The sequence below is a fragment of a genome, unplaced genomic scaffold (assembly GCF_019419815.1).
Source record: "Pyrus x bretschneideri cultivar Hongxiangsu unplaced genomic scaffold, Pyrus_bretschneideri_v1 Contig145, whole genome shotgun sequence".
In the NCBI taxonomy this organism is placed as follows: domain Eukaryota; kingdom Viridiplantae; phylum Streptophyta; class Magnoliopsida; order Rosales; family Rosaceae; genus Pyrus; species Pyrus x bretschneideri.
Genome location: NW_025999441.1, coordinates 1 through 19,623, shown reverse-complemented (window position 1 = coordinate 19,623; position 19,623 = coordinate 1). Strand labels below are relative to the sequence as shown.

General features: G+C 35.9%; 1 protein-coding gene and 1 long non-coding RNA gene across 2 annotated transcripts; both read left to right on the top strand.

The window, feature by feature from the left end:
- Positions 1 to 1,300: 1,300 nt before the first annotated feature.
- LOC125475390 (transcriptional activator DEMETER-like) lies at positions 1,301 to 19,519 on the top strand (the record flags this gene model as incomplete). Its single annotated transcript, XM_048580112.1, is given in 7 exon segments — positions 1,301 to 1,490; positions 1,669 to 2,732; positions 15,255 to 16,242; positions 16,244 to 17,073; positions 17,168 to 17,521; positions 18,840 to 18,930; positions 19,036 to 19,519. Coding segments are annotated over 6 exon segments (3,609 nt in total), but the record flags the coding sequence as incomplete, so codon positions are not given.
- On the top strand, positions 3,703 to 8,352 carry LOC125475391. The gene is made up of 11 exons (XR_007256789.1): positions 3,703 to 4,642; positions 4,739 to 4,799; positions 4,911 to 4,936; positions 5,019 to 5,096; positions 5,301 to 5,381; positions 5,975 to 6,084; positions 6,312 to 6,395; positions 6,599 to 6,658; positions 6,925 to 6,990; positions 7,501 to 7,568; positions 7,675 to 8,352. It is a non-coding gene; the product is annotated as an uncharacterized LOC125475391 (long non-coding RNA).
- Positions 19,520 to 19,623: the final 104 nt, after the last annotated feature.

The window sequence follows — 19,623 nt, the reverse complement described above, 5'->3', positions numbered from 1 at the left end:
TGCATATTGAATGGAGGTTTGCTATAGAGCTTTCAGCCTTACATGTTTTTTCTTAAAAGTGTTTTCATAGGTTTTAACATAATGGATTTTATACCACTAATAGGTTGTTTGGAAGTACTTTTAAAAAAGCAAGTATTTTTTTTAATTTCTAAAAGCACTTGAAGTGCATTTTGAAAGAAATATCAATTGTGTGCTTCTTGCACGAAATACTTCAAGTGTTCTTCTTAGAATTCAGTTGCATTTTTACTAAAAATATATAGATTTCAGAAAATAAATCCTAAGAGCATTTTCAAAAGTGATGTCAAATTTTAAACATAAAGTTTAAATTTGAAAGCTTTATGTGGCACTTTGATTTTATTTTAATTTTTTTTAATTTCGTCCTTCACTTAATATGTCAAATTTAAGCTATTATTTACTTTTTATAATTGTAACTAGCATATGGGAACACACAAAGTGTGTGAGAAAATTTTTTATTTTCATTTTTGAAATATCAGGAGAGAGGAAGGGAGTAATAAAGAATGTGGTCGTGAGAAGTTTTTTTTTTTTTTTTTTTCAAATAATTAAAGATATGTTAGGATTACATGTAAGTGAGGCTTTGAAAAAAAAAAACAACAAAATTTGATTGTGTGAAATGACATTTATGCCCCATATTTCTTATTTATGCCCCATATTTCTTATTTATGATCTATTTTAATTAGAAGGTTAAACTGATAATTTCATAAGATTTTTGTTTACAATAAGTGTTTTATTAATTAGTAGAGATAAATATTTTTAAAACAAAAAATAATAATCTCAACCAAAAAAAAAAAAACAAAAAACAATAATAAAAGTAATAAGAAAACATTTATTCCTAAATTAAAAATGGATTTAAAGTTGTTAAATTTGACAACAACTACCTTTACTGTCAATTCATATCATACCACATAATAATTGACGCTTCAGAAAACTTTAATATTATTTTGGATTACTATTATTGTAGACGTTGACCTTTTAACATTTTTTTAAAGATATTCTAAATAACTTCAGCATGATCTCAAACGTGAAAATATTTTTTTGTTCATAACTTCTCTCGCTACTTAAACTATAGCTGAGTTAGCATAAGTTTAAATTATTAGTTTTACCAGTCATTCAAGTAACCCAACAAATATAATGTACTAAATTAAACTGGTGAAATAACTACCATAAAAGCACTTTCCGTAAAAATTCATTTTACCCTACTTACGGCGGGCGCCCATCTTATAAAATTCAGGAGGTGCCCAAACCAAGTTTCCATTTAATATAAAAGTTCACAGTCTATCTGACTTGTCTTCATTTCCCCTCTCTCCTATCCTCTCTTAACAACCCCTACTCTACTGTTGAATGAAAACTGACTGTAAATTCGGGCATTGACTGGCTGACCAAGCTCCGACGACTCTCAGTCGTCTCACCGCCGGATCGGAGAGAGCTGAGCTGCCCCCTTTGCCTCCACTCATATACATTTTGCCATTACTGTAAGCCTTTTCACTTTTCAGAAAATCGAATATTCTCTGTAATTAGCATGTTAGGTGGGAGACTTGGTCTCTGAAAATTTTCCGGTTGTGTTTCTTGCCGGAATTTGAATGCCGATATGGTAATTCGTAGCAATTTCCAGGCATATAGGATACTGATTTTGTTATGCATTCATGGTAGGTGGGAGGGAGTATTTGGGCGTTTTGGCACCGGTTGTCTCCGGCAATGGGGATAAGAAACAGGAAAACCGGACGTTTTTCGGTTTTCAGCTGAAGTTATCTGATTAGAAGAAGACCAGGGAGAGTGTTAATAGAGACATTAATGTAAGAGACAAGTCAAAAGAGACTTGGATGGCTTGTGAATTGTAGGGGCTCAATCAAGGATGAAATTTGAAGGGGGATTGTTTATTCTCCGGGATGACAATTTACGGGTCGTGGATTCTTGGGTTCCAGTGACTCCACAGAAGCCGACTCCAGTGAAGCCTCATCCGGTCCCAGTCAAACTTTATGGGAACCTCCATCAAGGAGGAAATCGGCAACAACAATTGACTGGAATTACGAGGGAGCATGTACCGGTGGGGGCTAGTTACAATGGCATGACTCAAGCTGTTAGCCCGAATGGTCAGCTACATAGATGTGGTTATGATGGTAGTGTGGGGGAGAACATTCAAATGATCAATCACATTTCGGACTCCTACAATGCAGGATTCTTCACACAGTTGCTCTGTGATGAAGGCTCAAGTTGGAAAGATAATCCATTGACACAACAGTTACTACATGATAATGCTGCTTATGTTGCCTCTGCAAACGGGAACCCGAGCAGAAGTGTGGACATAGCAGCGAACACACCTCTAATTCCTAAGTTGCATCCTCAATTGAGAAACCAAGGAATCGACTCGGATAGTTTCTTGCTAACCAACCAAAATTTCAACAGTGGTTCATATCCTTCAAGTAGTGTGGACATAGCAGCGAACACACTTCTATATCCCAATTTGCATCCTCAATTGAGAAACCAAGGAATCGATTCGGCTCATTTCTTGCTAACCAATCAAAATTGCAACAATGGTTCATATCCTTCAAGTAAGGTGATGAGCACATCGTTGGTTATGGATTTTCCTTCTCAAGTTGACAACAGTCAGAGAGATTCCAACTCAGTTCATTGGTTATTTGGCGACCAAAATTACTGCTCAAGTTCAAATTCAAACCCTTTGAGTTATGGTGACAGCTTGTCCCAGATATGCCAGAGTAAGTATTTTTATTCGGTTCTCATATCTGTGTCATACACTGCAAACAAAGATTTCCATGAAATGTGTCACAAATCCATCAAAGTCTTACGTGACAAATAACTGATTCAAACATTTGGAATATTGTCATAGATGAGAGCACTTCCAAGCGGAACTTTCATGTCTTGAAATCTCTAATATTAGAAAGCCAGAAGTCAAGTTTGGTGTCTCAAGGCTTCACCAAAAATAATTGGACTAAAAAGCCCTTTAAACAAAAAAATCCAAAACTGAATGAAAATAATAGAAACAAATTTACAAGGGCAATTTTGTCACAAACAAATAGAAAATTTGGAATAAAAACAGCAAATTATTTAAAAAGCTGAAAAAAGGAAAAAAAAGAGACGTGAGTGAAAAAACTAAACATGGTGTTCATCATTTTCAACCGTATTAATCCCCCACTTTCTCAGTTACCTTCCACAATTAACCGGCTATTCCCTCCAGCGCCGCTTTCGTCCTCCACCACATTCTCAAGCACTCTCTCTCAGCGTCCCCACTCCACCTCTAATGCCGTCGTTTTTGTCGCCTTCGGCCGCCCCTTCTCCCACTACGATCGCATCCTCCGAAGACTCAGACTCGCTCTCTCCATAAAGAATTCCAGTGGTAATTTACTTTTTTTTTTTTTTTTTTTTTTTTTAAATTTTTCATTGCAGAAATAAAATTGGGGTTTCTAAATTTCGGATGTGTTTTTTGGAACAGTGTTGCAATTTTAGGTCTGTTGTATTTCTTCATTCGTGCACTGTGCGTAAATCGGCTTCAAAGGGCAGTCAGGTTTCTTCTTTATTGTGCACTGTGCGTAAATCGGCTTCAAGTTACCTTATTCTTGCTACTCTGTAAGTGAAGGAGAATGTTTTGCAGAGGTGCAATGAGTCACAAACTTTTTAGGCTGTTTGGTTGGTAAAGATAGCATAGTATGCGAGAAAAAAAACTGGGAAATATAGTAGTAAGTGGACACAGACTCGCTCTCTCCATAAAGAATTCCAGTGGTAATTTACTTTTTTTTTTTTTTTAATTTTTCATTGCATAAATAAAATTGGGGTTTCTAAATTTTGGATGTGTTTTTTGGAACAGTGTTGCAATTTTAGGTCTGTTGTATTTCTTCATTCGTGCACTGTGCGTAAATCGGCTTCAAAGGGCAGTCAGGTTTCTTCTTTATTGTGCACTGTGCGTAAATCGGCTTCAAGTAGTCACCTTATTCTTGCTACTCTGTAAGTGAAGGAGAAAGTTTTGCAGAGGTGCAATGAGTCACAAACTTTTTAGGCTGTTTGGTTGGTAAAGATAGCATAGTATGCGAGAAAAAAAACTGGGAAATATAGTAGTAAGTGGACATGAAAAAGATCATGATTAATGAGACTAAACCATTAAAACAGAGCATGATTAAAGAGGCCATGATTTATTAATGGAACCATGACATTACAAGTTAACTTTATGTTTTTGGATGTACATATTGTTTATCTTTTGTTTTGAATCAATGTATCAAAAAGTACCAGAATTTGGTCATGATATATTGAAGAAATGTAACCTACGTCGTATGATTAAACATTAACATTATTTCATTTACACATTTATCAAATACATTTAAAAAATTTAAGAGCGTCCAGCGCCTGTGATAAATAGAAGGTCTTTTGCACGTGCGTATGCACGTGAGTATTGTGTATGTTTACATTGAAATAATGTGTATGTAGATTGGTATGAATCAGTGGCCATACTATTTCAGTGTTTTTTGGTACTTCCCTAATCCTGTGATTGAGTGCAGGGTATAGCCGAAACAGAAAAAACTAATGTACACGAATTTCTTGATGTTAACGGCAGACCAGTTCTCATAGTGGATGCTTCTAAGCATCTTTCTGCTGTAAATTTTATATTTTTCGCCATGTCTGACTCCATACCATATAATCTTAATATTTTTGAGGTGTTACATGCAAATTTTAATCGATAAAATAGTGTTACTTTTAAACTTAAAACATGCAGACTCTAAGGGACACCATCCATCAAGAGTATCGTGATGTTGTCGAGAGGCGAGTTTTTACAGGTTTGAATCCCTCACTTGCCACTCATCAGTGGTTGCTATATCTGGAGCTTCTACTTGAATTTCTATGATCTGATTTTATAGTTTATTTCTCTTGCATTTTGTGAATGTCAGTAACGAGCATAAGAGCTGATGAAGAGGTAAAACTTATTGCACTGTCGAAATTACGGTATATCTATACCAATGTGAAAGCTCAGTTTCTAATTATTTAACATCGTACAGACAATTGAAAGATTAATCGACACACAATACAGTGAACATATTTTATGGATGGCAATCCAAGAACAAGGTGGAGGCCAGGTTTGTCAAATTTCCTTTTTTATTCTCTACCCCCAAATAAACACTTTTTACTATCGAAATTGTGCATTCTCTCACAAACTTGACAAATTTTTTGACATCTTGAACAATTAATTTTAAGCTCCTAACTCTTCTAGCTTGGGTTGTTGAAACACTTAATTTTCTGATTAAGATTGATCAGGTCCAAAATTGTGTATCAAATTGTAGATAATGGACACTTTGGCCAAAATTCAAGAGCGACACGATGCTGTTAAAGATCTTGAAAGAAAGCTTCTGGATTTACAACAGGTATCTTCTTAGTTTGTTCAATGATGTGTACTCTGTGATGGAAATGAAGTTGCTATATAATACAAATGTCTAGCATAGGCCTTACTTTTTAGAGTTCACTTTACAATTTGGTATTGCGGTATTGAATATAATAACATTAATCTGTTGAATCTTGCTGCCTGGCATTCTGCAAGAAAGTGTAGGATCGGTTAGATCATTAAGTTGTGTCATGATGTGTTAATCTGTGTCCGTCATGTAGCTCATAAGAAAACCAAGCTATGGTCCACTTTTAATGTCACGATTCATTGAGGCCAAGGCCAACCGGGAGAATAGCTGCAAAACTGAAGGGAAAACTTTCTATTTGTGTTTCGCCATGGGTATATGATATATGTTAAACACTCACTCTCTCTTATGCACATATATTTCTCATGTCTTGCTATTTTGTAGATTTTTCTGCAATTTTTTTGGGTTACTAATAGTGTTGGCCTAATTTATTTATCGTTTGTGTGTGACTAATTTACTTTAGAGCTATTAAAAAACAAAAGGTTATATAGTCTCTGAAAAACAAATTTTTTCAGGGGATATAATGTGATCAATTCCTTTGACAAATGCAGGTGTTTGAAAATTTTCAACTCTGCAAGTTGTGAAAAAAAGGGTTTCGAAGTATTGTGCTTTCACGTTTCGTCATCTTTCCATTTCTGTTTCAAGGATTTTTGCACTAAAGGTAAGTGATCTAAAATTAGGGATTTGTTAACATCAAATTTTAAGTATATGGTTTCATTCTATTTTTTAAGTTTGAATAAACTTTGATATTCCTTTTAGCTTTGATTGTGTTTAAATTTAAGTCCTAATTTCGGTGGTTTGTTTATAATTAGTGGATGTCTTTAGTATTTCGTGTAAAACCTTTTGGTAGTTTCTGCATTATCTTCACTTATAATTCTGCTTTATCAGGTCGAAGACTTCTCAAGGGAGCCACAAGTAGAACGTGAACTGATGCTTATCAAACTTAATGCATATCCAAGTATCCCTCCAGAGGTAAAATTTTCGATCATCCAACCAATATTTGGATGATCGTTCAAATATGTTTAAATGATCCACCCCTAAGAATAATCATCAGTAATATGTGGTGCTTCTGCAGACCAACATTTGTTATAAAATTTGTTATCTGTTTCATTTTTTATTATCACAGGTAGTGAAATTAATAGGAATGTTCTTTTCTGTTGTTTTCGATATGCCAGAAATACATTCGGGTGAGAGCGGGTCCAAGAGGTGTTTTCAAATAAAAGTTATCTCCAGTGGTAGGTATCTCCTTCTCTTGCTGTTTGCATTCTACTGGCATAATTGTTACAACAGCATAATGTCAGGTCGAGAAAGAGTCTTGCTCGGTACAACATTTCAACTCTCAATCTTAATCTTTTATACTCAAATCTCAAACTCATTTGTTTTGATCCTGTCAAGCTTAAATAAGGATTACAAACATGGACTATTAATCGGTAGTGGGTGGTTTGCATTACTAATATCAATTCCCTGTCTACATTCTGCTCATTTCTTTTTGGTTAAATAGGCTTTGGTGCATTGAATTAGTGGAGCATTTAAACAGAGATACAAACAGAATTACTGCATTACTAAGGTACTTCCTTCATTTCACTCTTAATTTGTTAGATGGTAGACAATCGCACATCATGTTTAATATTTACTTTGAATGTTGTCAAAGGCATCACCTTTTTATGCCTACTTTAGAACAAAACTCTAATTAATCTTCACATGAGATAAGACTTTACATTTTTCGTACTTGAGTGATTTTAACACCATCGTGATCAATATTAAGCATGTACGTCCAAAACAGAATAGGCTACTTTCCCTGCCAGAGATGAAATAGAAAGGGATGACAAGAATGGTCATCCATTAGGCCCTCAGGAAGGCAATGCAGCCGATGGCCTTTTAAAAACGAGGAGAGAGAGAGAGAGAGAGAGAGAGAGAGAGAGAGAGAGAGAGAGAGAAAGGGTATTTTCCCTTTGCCTTATGATTTATGGTTCAACTATATATAATGGATGTAAGCTTAATTTTTTTTTTTTTTTTTATGTTTTCATATTTTTCTTCAATTTTACCTTTATTAAGAATTATCAAATTGAAATTTCAGTTTTAAGATTTTTGGAGGACTACAACATATCAAGTATGGAGGGAATTGATAGAAGCGATATGTCAGAGGTTGTTACCTTATCTGCATTATTCCTCTTTTGTACAGATGATATATTTTTTCTTCTTTTTCAAAAATAAAATAAAATTCATTTTGTTTAGCAATTTCTCAATGTAGGTTGGCAATGAAGAAGTTGACTTTGGACAAACAAATGTTCACAATTTTCAACAGTCAGACCCAAGGTATCGTAGGAGTAATCAAGAAAGGCAAAATCATAGGAGCAATCAACAAAGACAAAGACGACAATCTATGAATTCATCACAGCGGGCTCGAATTTCAATACGACGACGTGCCAATTATCAAACCCGCTTGAACTCAATCAATATAGTCCAAAATCAAACAGAAGTAAACCAAGAAAACATAGGACCGACATCTGCGGGTAACTATGATTTCTTATTTTTTTGTCTCTATTCAATTCGTATGTTGTATTAACATTTTTGTACAAATTATTAAGACAAATATAATAAGATTGAACAAATCAGTGATTCTAAGTTGTCATTGCCTTTTTGTACTATCAATGCAAACATCCATTTAATAATTCTGTTATGTCTATAATAATTTCAACATTTGGATTGTATATATTTACCATAGTGACCAACGTTTTAACAAGTACTCCAAACAAGAAAAATAAATAAATAAATAAAAATTAAAAAAATAAATAAAAATAAACAAATAAGGAAAGGAATATTATGTAAACTTGGAATAACAGTTCAACTATAATAGTCAAGAGAAAAATATAAAAATAACATCACATAAAGATATAGTACATCGATACTAAATGGAAAAAATTGTGAAGTTAAACAAAAACATGTAGCACATAATTATACAGATGCAAAATCAAAGGAAGCAAAAAGCATAACCCAAATCAGAGAAATGAAATCATAAATCAATGATTCAGTGCATGAAATTCACTAAATTTTAGTAAACCCTAGATTCAGAGATATTGGCGTTGCATTCATTTTCATCCGAAAACGGCTAGAAGAAAACCACTCTCATCCAAAAAAAAAAGAGTTTTTCTTTTCTGTGATCAATTAAAATAAACAATACTATTCATCCAAGGTCTGGCATCCAAAACAATCCACAGTTTTTGCTTTTTTGATCACTAAAATCTACAGACTTTAAAGAGAAAATAGCTCAAAATACAAAACATTCACTTTTTCTTTGTTTTCTTCTTCCTCTGCCACTTATTATGTGACCTAGGCAGTCTCAATCAAACGAAAATAAAAAAAAACGTAATGTATACCAATGATTCAATTACAAAAACAAAAGGAAAAAAAAATACGTATGTAGGTACTTAAATAATATTCTATGCTTACTAATATTTTTCGTGCACCATTACGTTTCTTGGTTTAGAGCAACAAAATGCATATGTTACTGATGAGACACAAAGCCAACGAGAGCAATGGCGGGATCAACAACGTATGAGGCGGAATTCAATGAGTTCAAGCCAAAGACACGAATATTTAGCACGGCGACGATCCAATTATCGTGTTCAACAAATTCAACGCTCAAACATAATGCTATTTGGTGGTGATGCCGATCAAGTTCAACACCCTAACATAGTGCAATTCGATGAAGGCAGTAGCAATCATGTTGAACGACTAAACATAGTGCCGTTTGGAGAAGGCAGCAACAATCAAGTTCCAAGAACAATGCGCTTAACTCATATAAGGCAAATTGCCCGATCGAATAGGACACGCTTGCCTCGGGATGGACTAATACAAAGTTTCACTAATAATGGTAATCGCACAAACTACCATAGTACAACTTTGAAAAAGATAAACATCAATATCATCATTACTGTAAACACTACTTATTACCTTACTTCCATTTCATTTGATTATAACAGAAAATACAACAGCGCAATCGTTCAGTTCGAATACTCCAATGAGTCATTGTTATCTGCCCATCATCAATGAAGGTATTAGCTTTTGAATATTAATACCTACAATTTCAACTATGCTCTCTAAATCATGAAACACCTTTAATGTTTCCTTTTTAAGCAGATGCTTTTAATCTCATTAATGAAAATGAGATCCAGCCTAACGAGGACGTACCACCTCGACATCATACTATGGGAAGAAGGCCAATTCATAATTGTGCTAGAAACTTTAATGAAAACATGGAAATCCCAAGATTTCACATGCCAAATCCAACCACATGTCCAGATTGTCATGCCCGTTTGTTCTCTCATGAAACATCTGAAATGTGTTGCTTACGTGGAAAGCTTGCTCTACCATTGGCACCGTCCCCTCCTGAAATGACTGAGCTTTTTTGCAACCAATCTGCCGAGGGAAGACATTTTAGGCAGAATATACGAGCTTACAACCACATTTTTGCCTTCACTTCAATGGGAGTTCATGTTGACGAAAACCTAGCAACTGGAAGACGTGGTATTTACACATTTCGTGCTCAAGGTTCCATATATCATAAGATTGGAAGTCTTTTGCCTATTAGAGATAGTAGACCGAGATTCCTACAAATGTATATATATGACACAGCTCATGAAATAGACAATCGAATGAGAGAAAGTGAAGCACTAAACAGAGGTGTGGTTGAAAAAATCCAACAAATCTTGAATCAATATAATCCATTTGTGCAAACATTTCACCACCTTGCGCAACGTCAAGATTTGCAAAGTTGTAGATTGATTATCAAAGAGCAGCCCGCGAATCAACGACAATATTGTCTACCATCTGCATCTCAGGTTGCTGCAATCATAGTAGGTGGTGAAGGATCAGAAAACATTAGAGGTCGAGATATTGTTGTGCAAACTACAGATGGTCAACTTAAGAGTATCAAAGACTGTGTCGGCTACTATGACCCTTTACAATATCCATTGTTGTTACCTTATGGAACATATGGATGGGATGTGAATACTCGAAATAACAACAGCAGAAAAGTGACATGTTGTGACTATTATTCGTATCTTCTTCAGGTAACCTAAGACCTTCATCTCTATGAATACAATATAAATTTTTAAAACTTATATTGTGTTGAACAATGAATTTTATCATTTTAGATCCGTCAACATGACGAATCGCTTCTACTTCGTGGTGGCCGCCTATTGCAACAATATGTAGTTGATAACTACGTCAAGATCGAATCACAAAAGCTTAGATGGATGCGTAATAATCAACACACAATTCGATCTGAATTTTATCGAGGACTGCAAGACTCATTAATTGCAGGACAAAATAATGCAGGTATGAAGCTAATCAGTTTATAATAAAACATATATTCTTTAAGTTCATGTTCTGTCACATTAAATGAGACTTATTAAAGGGTTGAAACAAAACAACATATTTAGACTTATTAACGACTTATAACAAAACAAATACAGGAGACGTCGGTCGTCGTAGGACTATATTACCATCATCTTTTGTTGGTAGTCCCCGAGACATGTATCAAAGGTATCAAGATGCAATGACTTTGGTTCAAAAATATGGAAGACCAGACATTTTCCTAACAATGACATGTAATCCAACTTGGGAAGAAATAAGTGATGAGCTACTACCTGGCCAAACACCACAAGATCGACCAGATTTGCTTACAAGGGTTTTTCGTGCAAAATTTGAAGAGTTGAAGAATGATGTTATAAAAAAAGGTGTTTTAGGCAAAGTTCTTGCATATGTATATGTCATTGAGTTTCAAAAGCGCGGTCTCCCCCATGTTCACATGCTTCTCATGATAGAAGAAAATGATAAGCTTAATAGTCCAGATGATTATGATCAGGTGGTACGGGCTGAAATACCAAATCCAAATGAAGAGCCTGAATTGTATGGTGCCGTCTTAAGGCATATGATACATGGTCCATGTGGAATACACAATTCACGATCACCCTGTATGAAACGTGGTAGCTGTAAATGAAATTATCCTAAGCCATTTGCACCAACTACAGTTCAAGGAAATGATTCTTATCCAGTCTATCGTAGAAGAGACAATCATGATCCAATCCCATTAGATCATAATGCACGTATAATGGTGGATAATCGGTGGGTCATTCCGTACAACTCATGGCTACTCCTCAGATATGATTGTCATATTAATGTTGAGATTTGTTGCAGCATTAAGAGTGTTAAGTATCTGTACAAATATGTTTACAAAGGTCCCGACCGAGTAGCTTTTGAAGTCCATCATGAACCTATTCAAGATGAAATAAAGCAGTTTGTTGATGCAAGATGGGTTTGTGCACCTGAAGCTTTATGGAGAATATTCAAATTTGTAACTAATCGACTTTATCCATCGGTGGAACGATTACAAATTCATCTTCCTGAAGGACAAACTATTCATTTTTACCCTCACCAAAGAGTAGCAGATATTTTGGCAGATGACACTAACTCGATGACTATGTTGACAGAGTTTTTTATCAAGAATACCACTTGCCCGGAAGCAAGACAATACTTATACCGGGAATTCCCTGAACGGTTCAAATGGAGTCAAAGAGATAAACTCTGGAGTGAGAGGATGAATAACCATAAAGTTATTGGCCGGATATATGCAGTCTCGCCGAATGAGGGTGAAAAATTCTACTTACGCATCCTTCTTAATCATGTTAGAGGACCAACATCATTTGAGAACTTAAGAACAGTAAATGACATTGTACAACCAACATTTAAGAAGGCAGTGGAACAACGAGGTTTGCTAGAAGATGATGATAGCATTAGACAGTGTCTCTGTGAAGCCACTAACATTCGCATGCCGTCAGCTTTGCGAAGGTTGTTTGTTACCATCTTAGTTTATTGTGAGCCACATGGAGTAAGAAGATTATGGGATGAATTTCATTCATTTATGGTGGAAGATTATTCTATTTCAAGTACCACAAATAATACTTCTATCTTGAACAAGCTTTTGCAAGACTTGAACGGACTATTAGTGCAACATAGTAAGTCTGTATCTGATTACGATTTACCACAAATAACACAAGATTGTGTTAGAGACAACACAATTCCAAGGATAATACAAGATGAAGTTTCACTTGACATCTCTGAAGCAGACCTCAATGCGGTACAAAATCTAAATGAAGACCAAATGACAGCGTATAACTCGATTGTGTCTGCTATTGAACAACGAGACAATGCCATATTTTTTGTGGATGGTCCCGGAGGGACAGGAAAGACATACTTATATCGTGTTTTGTTAGCAACCTTAAGGAGTAAGGGTCATATTATATTGGCAACAGCAACATTTGGAATTGCAACAACCATATTACCAGGTGGAAGGACAACACACTCTAGATTTAAAATTCCCCTCAGTCCAGATGCATCTTCCACATGTTCTATTAGTATCCAGTCAGATTTGGCAGAATTGATAAGAAAAACATCAGCTGTTGTTTGGGATGAAGCACCAATGGCACACAGGTTTGCATTTGAGGCTCTCGATCGAACGTTCAAAGATATAATGGGCGTTGACCTACCATATGGAGGAAAGGTCATAATCTTTGGAGGAGATTTTCGACAAGTTCTTCCAGTTGTTCCAAAAGGTACAAGATCTGAATTGATGCAAGCAAGTATGATTAATGCTTCATTTTGGGAACACGTGAAAATCATTCGTCTTAGGCATAACATGAGATCCATCAATGATCAAGACTTTTCAGAGTTCTTACTTCATGTTGGTAATGGGGAACAAGAAACTATGATAGACGACATGATGCAATTACCATCATCTATGGTTATTCCATGGAATGGTGAAGAATCCATTTTCCAATTGGTTAATGAAGTTTTCCCCGATTTGGAATGTCATGTATGTGATGCAAGATACTTGGTGGAAAGAGCAATTATAACACCAAAAAATGAGGATGCTGACAAAATCAATAAAATGATCATCGATAAATTTCCGGGGATTGAACATATCTTATACTCTTTCGATTCAGTTGAGGACGATGTGAGAAATTTGTATCAACAAGAATTCTTGAATTCAATCTCACCTGGTGGAATGCCCCCTCATCAGTTAACTTTGAAAAAAGGTGCCCCGATAATGCTTTTGAGAAATATCGATCCGAAGATGGGGTTGTGCAATGGTACAAGACTGGCTTGCCATGGAGCTTACAATAATCTAATTGATGCCGAAATCTTATCTGGACAATTTGCTGGAACTAGAGTGTTTTTACCAAGAATCTCTTTAAAGACCACAGAAAGCGCAGGACTCCCATTCGAAATGATGAGAAAACAGTTTCCAGTGAAATTGAGTTTTGCACTAACTATAAATAAATCACAAGGGCAAACAATACCAAATGTGGGTATTTATCTACCAGATCACGTATTCAGTCATGGACAATTGTACGTGGCTTTATCAAGAGGAGTTTCAGCGTCTACAACAAAAGTCTTGGTAAAGAAAGGAGAGTTACACGGTAACGAAGGAGTCTTCACAAGAAATGTTGTGTACAAAGATATTTTGCTTCCCTCGAATTCAACATAAGGTTACATTCTTTCTTTTAATGTTTAATTCCCTTTTTCAACTTTTAATGCACTTCAATTACAAATAATGCTAATATTTGATTTTAACCAAACGCATTAAATTTTCAACATGACGGAATGATATGAGTTCATGATATTTTTTTGTGTCATGTGTATCAAGGTCAATTAAATTTCTCGGATTGTTTTTATACTTTTTATTTAATTTTTAGTTGCAACTAAGTTATAAGGATCTTCTCTGTTATTTATTACTTTTTTTTTTTTTTTACATATTCTAGACAAAATACTTTAGATCCCGCCTGTATTATTAGAGATGATAATCGCCTTTATTTTATGTTTCTATACTTTGAACCAATCCTCGCATGTAAATACATCTAAAATGTGTAAGTTGCGTGTAGCGTGCCGTGATTTAAAAAGTGTCTTTCGCACGTGCTTGAGAACACCGTAATAGGCATTGCTGTGTGTGAGAGAGTATCCACGTCAACAACTTCAATTTATTGCTTCCAATTAGGTGCAGTCATCTTCTAGATTTCATCCCTCACCTCCAAACTTGGTATCATACTTTCTAAAGCATATACATTGACAACCACAATGGAACAAAACTAACACAATACACATTTAGGGGCGCGTAGCGCCCGTGATGCAAAAATGCCTCTCGCACGCACGTTAGTGCGTGCAGAGAGGCTAGTTTCAACTTAATTGCAAGTATCTTTTACATTTAACCAATGATCTATATGCACTATAACTTGTTTGTATCTTATCTTTATTTTTCACTTAACCAACTTCATTTTGGCACCCAAACACTACCTAAAAGTAAAGACTTGACGCTGTTGGATGATGTTAACCAAAAACAAAAGAAAAGCAGGGGAAAGAGGGGCAAAACAAAGCAAGAACGTTACACTTTTTGAATGCCATTAGATAATAGTGATTCTTAGTATTAACCTCCGTAAAGTTTACCCACTTTAACTTAGATGTGGTGGTTGGCTCTCAAAATCTAGTGGCTTGTTGTACTTGAAAGCCTAAAACATTTACCTTTGCACAATTCAACGGCTTAAGGCAATAGACCAATATATATAAGCAATCCATAAAATATTTCAATTTTAATTGGAAAATCACAAATTGATGAAGGTGAAACATTTATAACTTGGGTGTGTCATACTGCATCTAAATGGTCTTGAAATCATGATGAATTTCACTCCAGTGGACAATTTCTTAATGGCCATATATTGCCAAAAATCCCTTCACTGTTAAAATTATTTGACAGAAAAACTGCTTTCTGCACAGATGATTTCCCTGTACCATTCATGTCAAGCTGTGATCTAAACTCCTTACCAACAATAGAAGCCGATGCTGCCTCATGTGTTGCCAGCCAACACCAATTCACAACAGACCAGGACAAGAATTTGGAGAACGACCAGCTTTCTGCATTACTGAAATTCTTGATGGAGGAGGGTTCTAGCAAGGAAAAAGATGAGCAGGTGAAACTAACCACGTCTATAGGAGATGAAGCAATTCAAAAAAATGGTTACGAACTCTTGCAGAACATTGTGAAGTCATCAACATCAGCAATTTCTACACCATACAAGGGAAACAAAGATTCTGACAGGGAAGGTGACAGAGGGACTGATCTAAACAAGACACCGCAGCAGAAACCATCGAAGCGAAGAAAACACAGGCCCAAAGTAATCAGAGAAGGCAAACCCAAGGGGACACCAAAGCCTACAACTCCAAGCAATACAGAGTCTAAGGAGAGCCAACCAGCAAAGAGGAAGTACGTAAGAAAGAATGTTCAAAAGGAATCCCCAAGTCCACTGGCAAATGGTATAAGGGAGACAATAGACCCTAATGCTGGAAAAGGTGCAAAATCATGCAGAAGAGCTCTAAATTTTGATTCGGAAAATACCATGGATGAAAACCAATGCAAAGCAGGTGGTCAACAAGATGAGATGCAGCAAGGGATCAAGATGAATTTTGATTCTCAAGGGACACCTATTGTCCCTGTAACTAACCAGGGTTTAAAAGCCAGACCAGCAAAGCAAGGTGCCCTACAGAACGAATTGATGGTAGAGAACCAGATTCCAGGAACTATGAGTAACTGTACCTCTTCCATGAATCTCATGCCAAATAACTTTTTATTCCTGCCAGAAAGGCAACCATCGGCATCCCTACTTGCTACAACAAAAGACATGCATCTGAAAAATTTGCATGTTATGGGTAGACATGTAGAAAATGGGAATTATGATTTATGCCAGAGAAGATGCAGAGATGGATACTCCCTTGCAGCAACTTCGCCATGATGAAGTAATGTGTCAAGATGTCATTCGAGCAAAAACTAGTGGTAAGAGCCGTCAGATGAAAGAAAATATTACCCAGGGTGACTCTCACTCGGTACTAAAGATCTTCTCCCTCTCCCTTCCAAGTGAAGTAAGGGGATCCAAGAGGGAGTATTGTCGAACCGTGGAGCATACACATCTTTCTACCAATCATCCACCTAGTTCACTGTCTTGCCAAGAGATATATCAAATGGATGGCCATCAGAGAATGCTAGGCCAGGATTTTTCACCACGTCATAAGAAACAGAAATTCGAGAATGGGTATTTGGGCATCTATAATACGCCTTGTGAAGTTACACCAATTGAGAAGCGTCTGGGAAAATTTGAAAGAACAGGGCAAAATAAAGTCAACTCAAATGGATTCGCATCAAAGAAACATACGATATTGAGTTCTTCCATTGAAAGTAACAAAAGCATGGATAGACAGAACAAAGGAGTGGACAAGTTTACGAGTGACAGATACACTTACTCAATCACTTCTGGGAATAATTTTCTAAATCCGCAGATCTCATCCAAATCACATTCATGCCACGATTTCACCCAAGGTCTTGGTTTTTCCACCCATTCCACGATCGAAACCTGTAACCAGCTAGCCTCATCATACCCCAAAAAATCCGTTGAACCAGGAAACAAGCAGGTATCTCGAACTCACCATGATAACATGTTAAAAATGAAGCAGACTGTGGGACCCACACAGGCAGGTATAGATAATGTCCTGCTAGAGAAGGATGCCTCGTACAATTATCAGCAGCCTTCTTCAAAAGCAATCGGTACTTCTAACATAAAAAACCTCTTAAAAAAATGTATCATCACAATAGTTATTTTCAACTCACAAATAATGACATACTCTTGATTTTGATGCAGGATTTCCGGTAAGTGGACATATTATATCAATAGATAACATCATAAATGAGTTTAATAATCTGAACCTCAATGGAAGATGCAGCAAAATTTTAGAGCACGAGCAAAATGCCCTTGTCCCGTACAAAGGAGACGGTGCAGTTGTTCCCTACGAAAGATTTATCAAGAGACGTAAGCCACGGCCTAAAGTAGAGCTTGACCCAGAAACAAATAGGATATGGAATCTTTTGATGGGCAAGGAAGGAAGCGGAGGCATTGAAGGAAATGATAAGAAAAAGGAAAAGTATTGGGAAGAGGAAAGAAAGGTTTTCCAAGGCCGAGTTGAATCATTCATTGCACGCATGCATCTTGTTCAAGGTACAATAACTTATATTTTATTCCTAAATTGTATTGTCAAGAACTACCACGTTGCATATGTTAAAAAAATTATAACGTCAACATTGCCGTCTACATGCTTGAAAGCTCTTTAACAGATTTAATTGCAAAGTATTATTAAATATTGAAGCTCTGAACTAAAGAGGACGATCATCCTTAGATTCATTACTATACTGTATTGCCTGTCCAACTGTGTGAACTGCAAGTTAAGCCACCCACCTAGTAAGCTAGAAAAAAAACATGTACTTCCTTCTTTTTATTCTTTTCTCTTTCTTTTTCTTTTTTTTTTTTTTTTGGGTGAAAAAAGAAGGGTTTTTCACACAATCACACCTGAAATAATGAGAAGGTAATAGAAGACTGACATTTTAGGGATTAAAAGGTCTTTTGATTACATAGACGTCTTGAGAAGCAATAGCTTTAGAGAAGATACAATTGTTTTGTAATTGAGTGAATATGTACTGTAAATTAATCAGCTCTAAGCACTTGATGTAGCCCTTTCTTAATCTATACTCCATTATAAACAATGATTAATACAAAAGCCTTTTCATTACATCAAAAATGACTGACTAGGAAGAATTCAAGTGCAAAAATGACCAAAATATGAATAAAAAGAATTAGCATTGTTATGTTGGCAAATACATATTTTTCCAAGTCAATTTGAAAATCTACTAAAAAAAATGTTTAGTAAATTATCCAGAAGACCAGCGCAGCCTTGACCAAATGGTTAAACCAGTGAACCATAACCTATTTATCAGAGTTGATGGCCGGTAAAATTTTGATAAATATGCAGTGAGGTTCTATCTAGCAGAAAATCTTAAATGATCACAACAATGGTACACACACACACACACACACACACACACATGTACGAAAACAAAGATATGAATGTTTTAAATTTCATACCACTTGCTAGGCTGACCCACGTTTCCTTTTCTCCTAAAGCAGCAAATTTTCTAGCTCACATAAACTACTTTATTGGCAATCTGCAGCACAAAATACATTTTCACCTATGTCAAGAATCCACAAGGTTTCAATTTTATATTCAATATGGAAAAATTAAGCTCAATCTAACTTGACTACATATGAAACATATATAAACCAAGCTGATGCCATTTTTTGCGAAGAAGTTTTTCATTGTTAAAGATTGCACAATTTGTATTTCTCCCAATTAGACAACGGGTAAGAAGTACTTTTGCTTCTCATGTACCATAAAGACATAATTCATTATCATTTTCTCCAATTAGTTGATGGGTACTTCAAGGGTAACATGCAGAACCTTTGATAAAATTAATCTATACAGGAGACAGACGTTTTTCAAAATGGAAAGGATCAGTTGTTGACTCAGTGATTGGAGTTTTCCTTACTCAGAATGTTTCAGACCATCTATCAAGGTACGTTCACAACTTTGGCATGTATATACATTATACAACCAGATTTCCCATACGTGAATGTCTTGAAAGTGAACAGTATTCTTTTTGTTCCTTTAACCTTTGTAGCTCTGCCTTCATGTCTTTGGTTGCACGATTTCCGCTTAAGTCAAGCAATCACGAAGCTCAACAGAAGGTTGGGACAAACATATTGGTAAAAGAACCAGCAGTTCGCATGACAAGTCCAGATGATGTCACCAAATGGCATAAAGATATGTCAAGTCAGCCAATCTATCACCCGATTTCTAGGACACTCCATGAATCTGAAGATAACCAGAGAGACAGTGATACCTCAGGGACAGAAAGGAACTTAGTGGAGGCACACAGTCAATGTTTGGAGGAAGAATTTGTATCATCTCAAGATTCTTTTGAATCCTCAGTCACTCAAGGCGCTGCAGGAATCAATTTGTACTCGGGCTCCAACTCAGAAACAGAAGATCCTATCACTGGGTGCCAACCCAAGAAGGTTTATGTTTCCCTTTCAACAGATCAACAGATGGAGAAAGCAACCAAGTTTCGAGACGTTTACAGTCAAGTAAATGTGAAATGTGAGGTCTCGTGACGAGTTGATTGTATTCTGTACAGAATAGTTCAATAAATTCCGAGAAAGGAGTAATCCATTCAATAACTTCCCAGAAGGTCCAAAACATTCTTAAC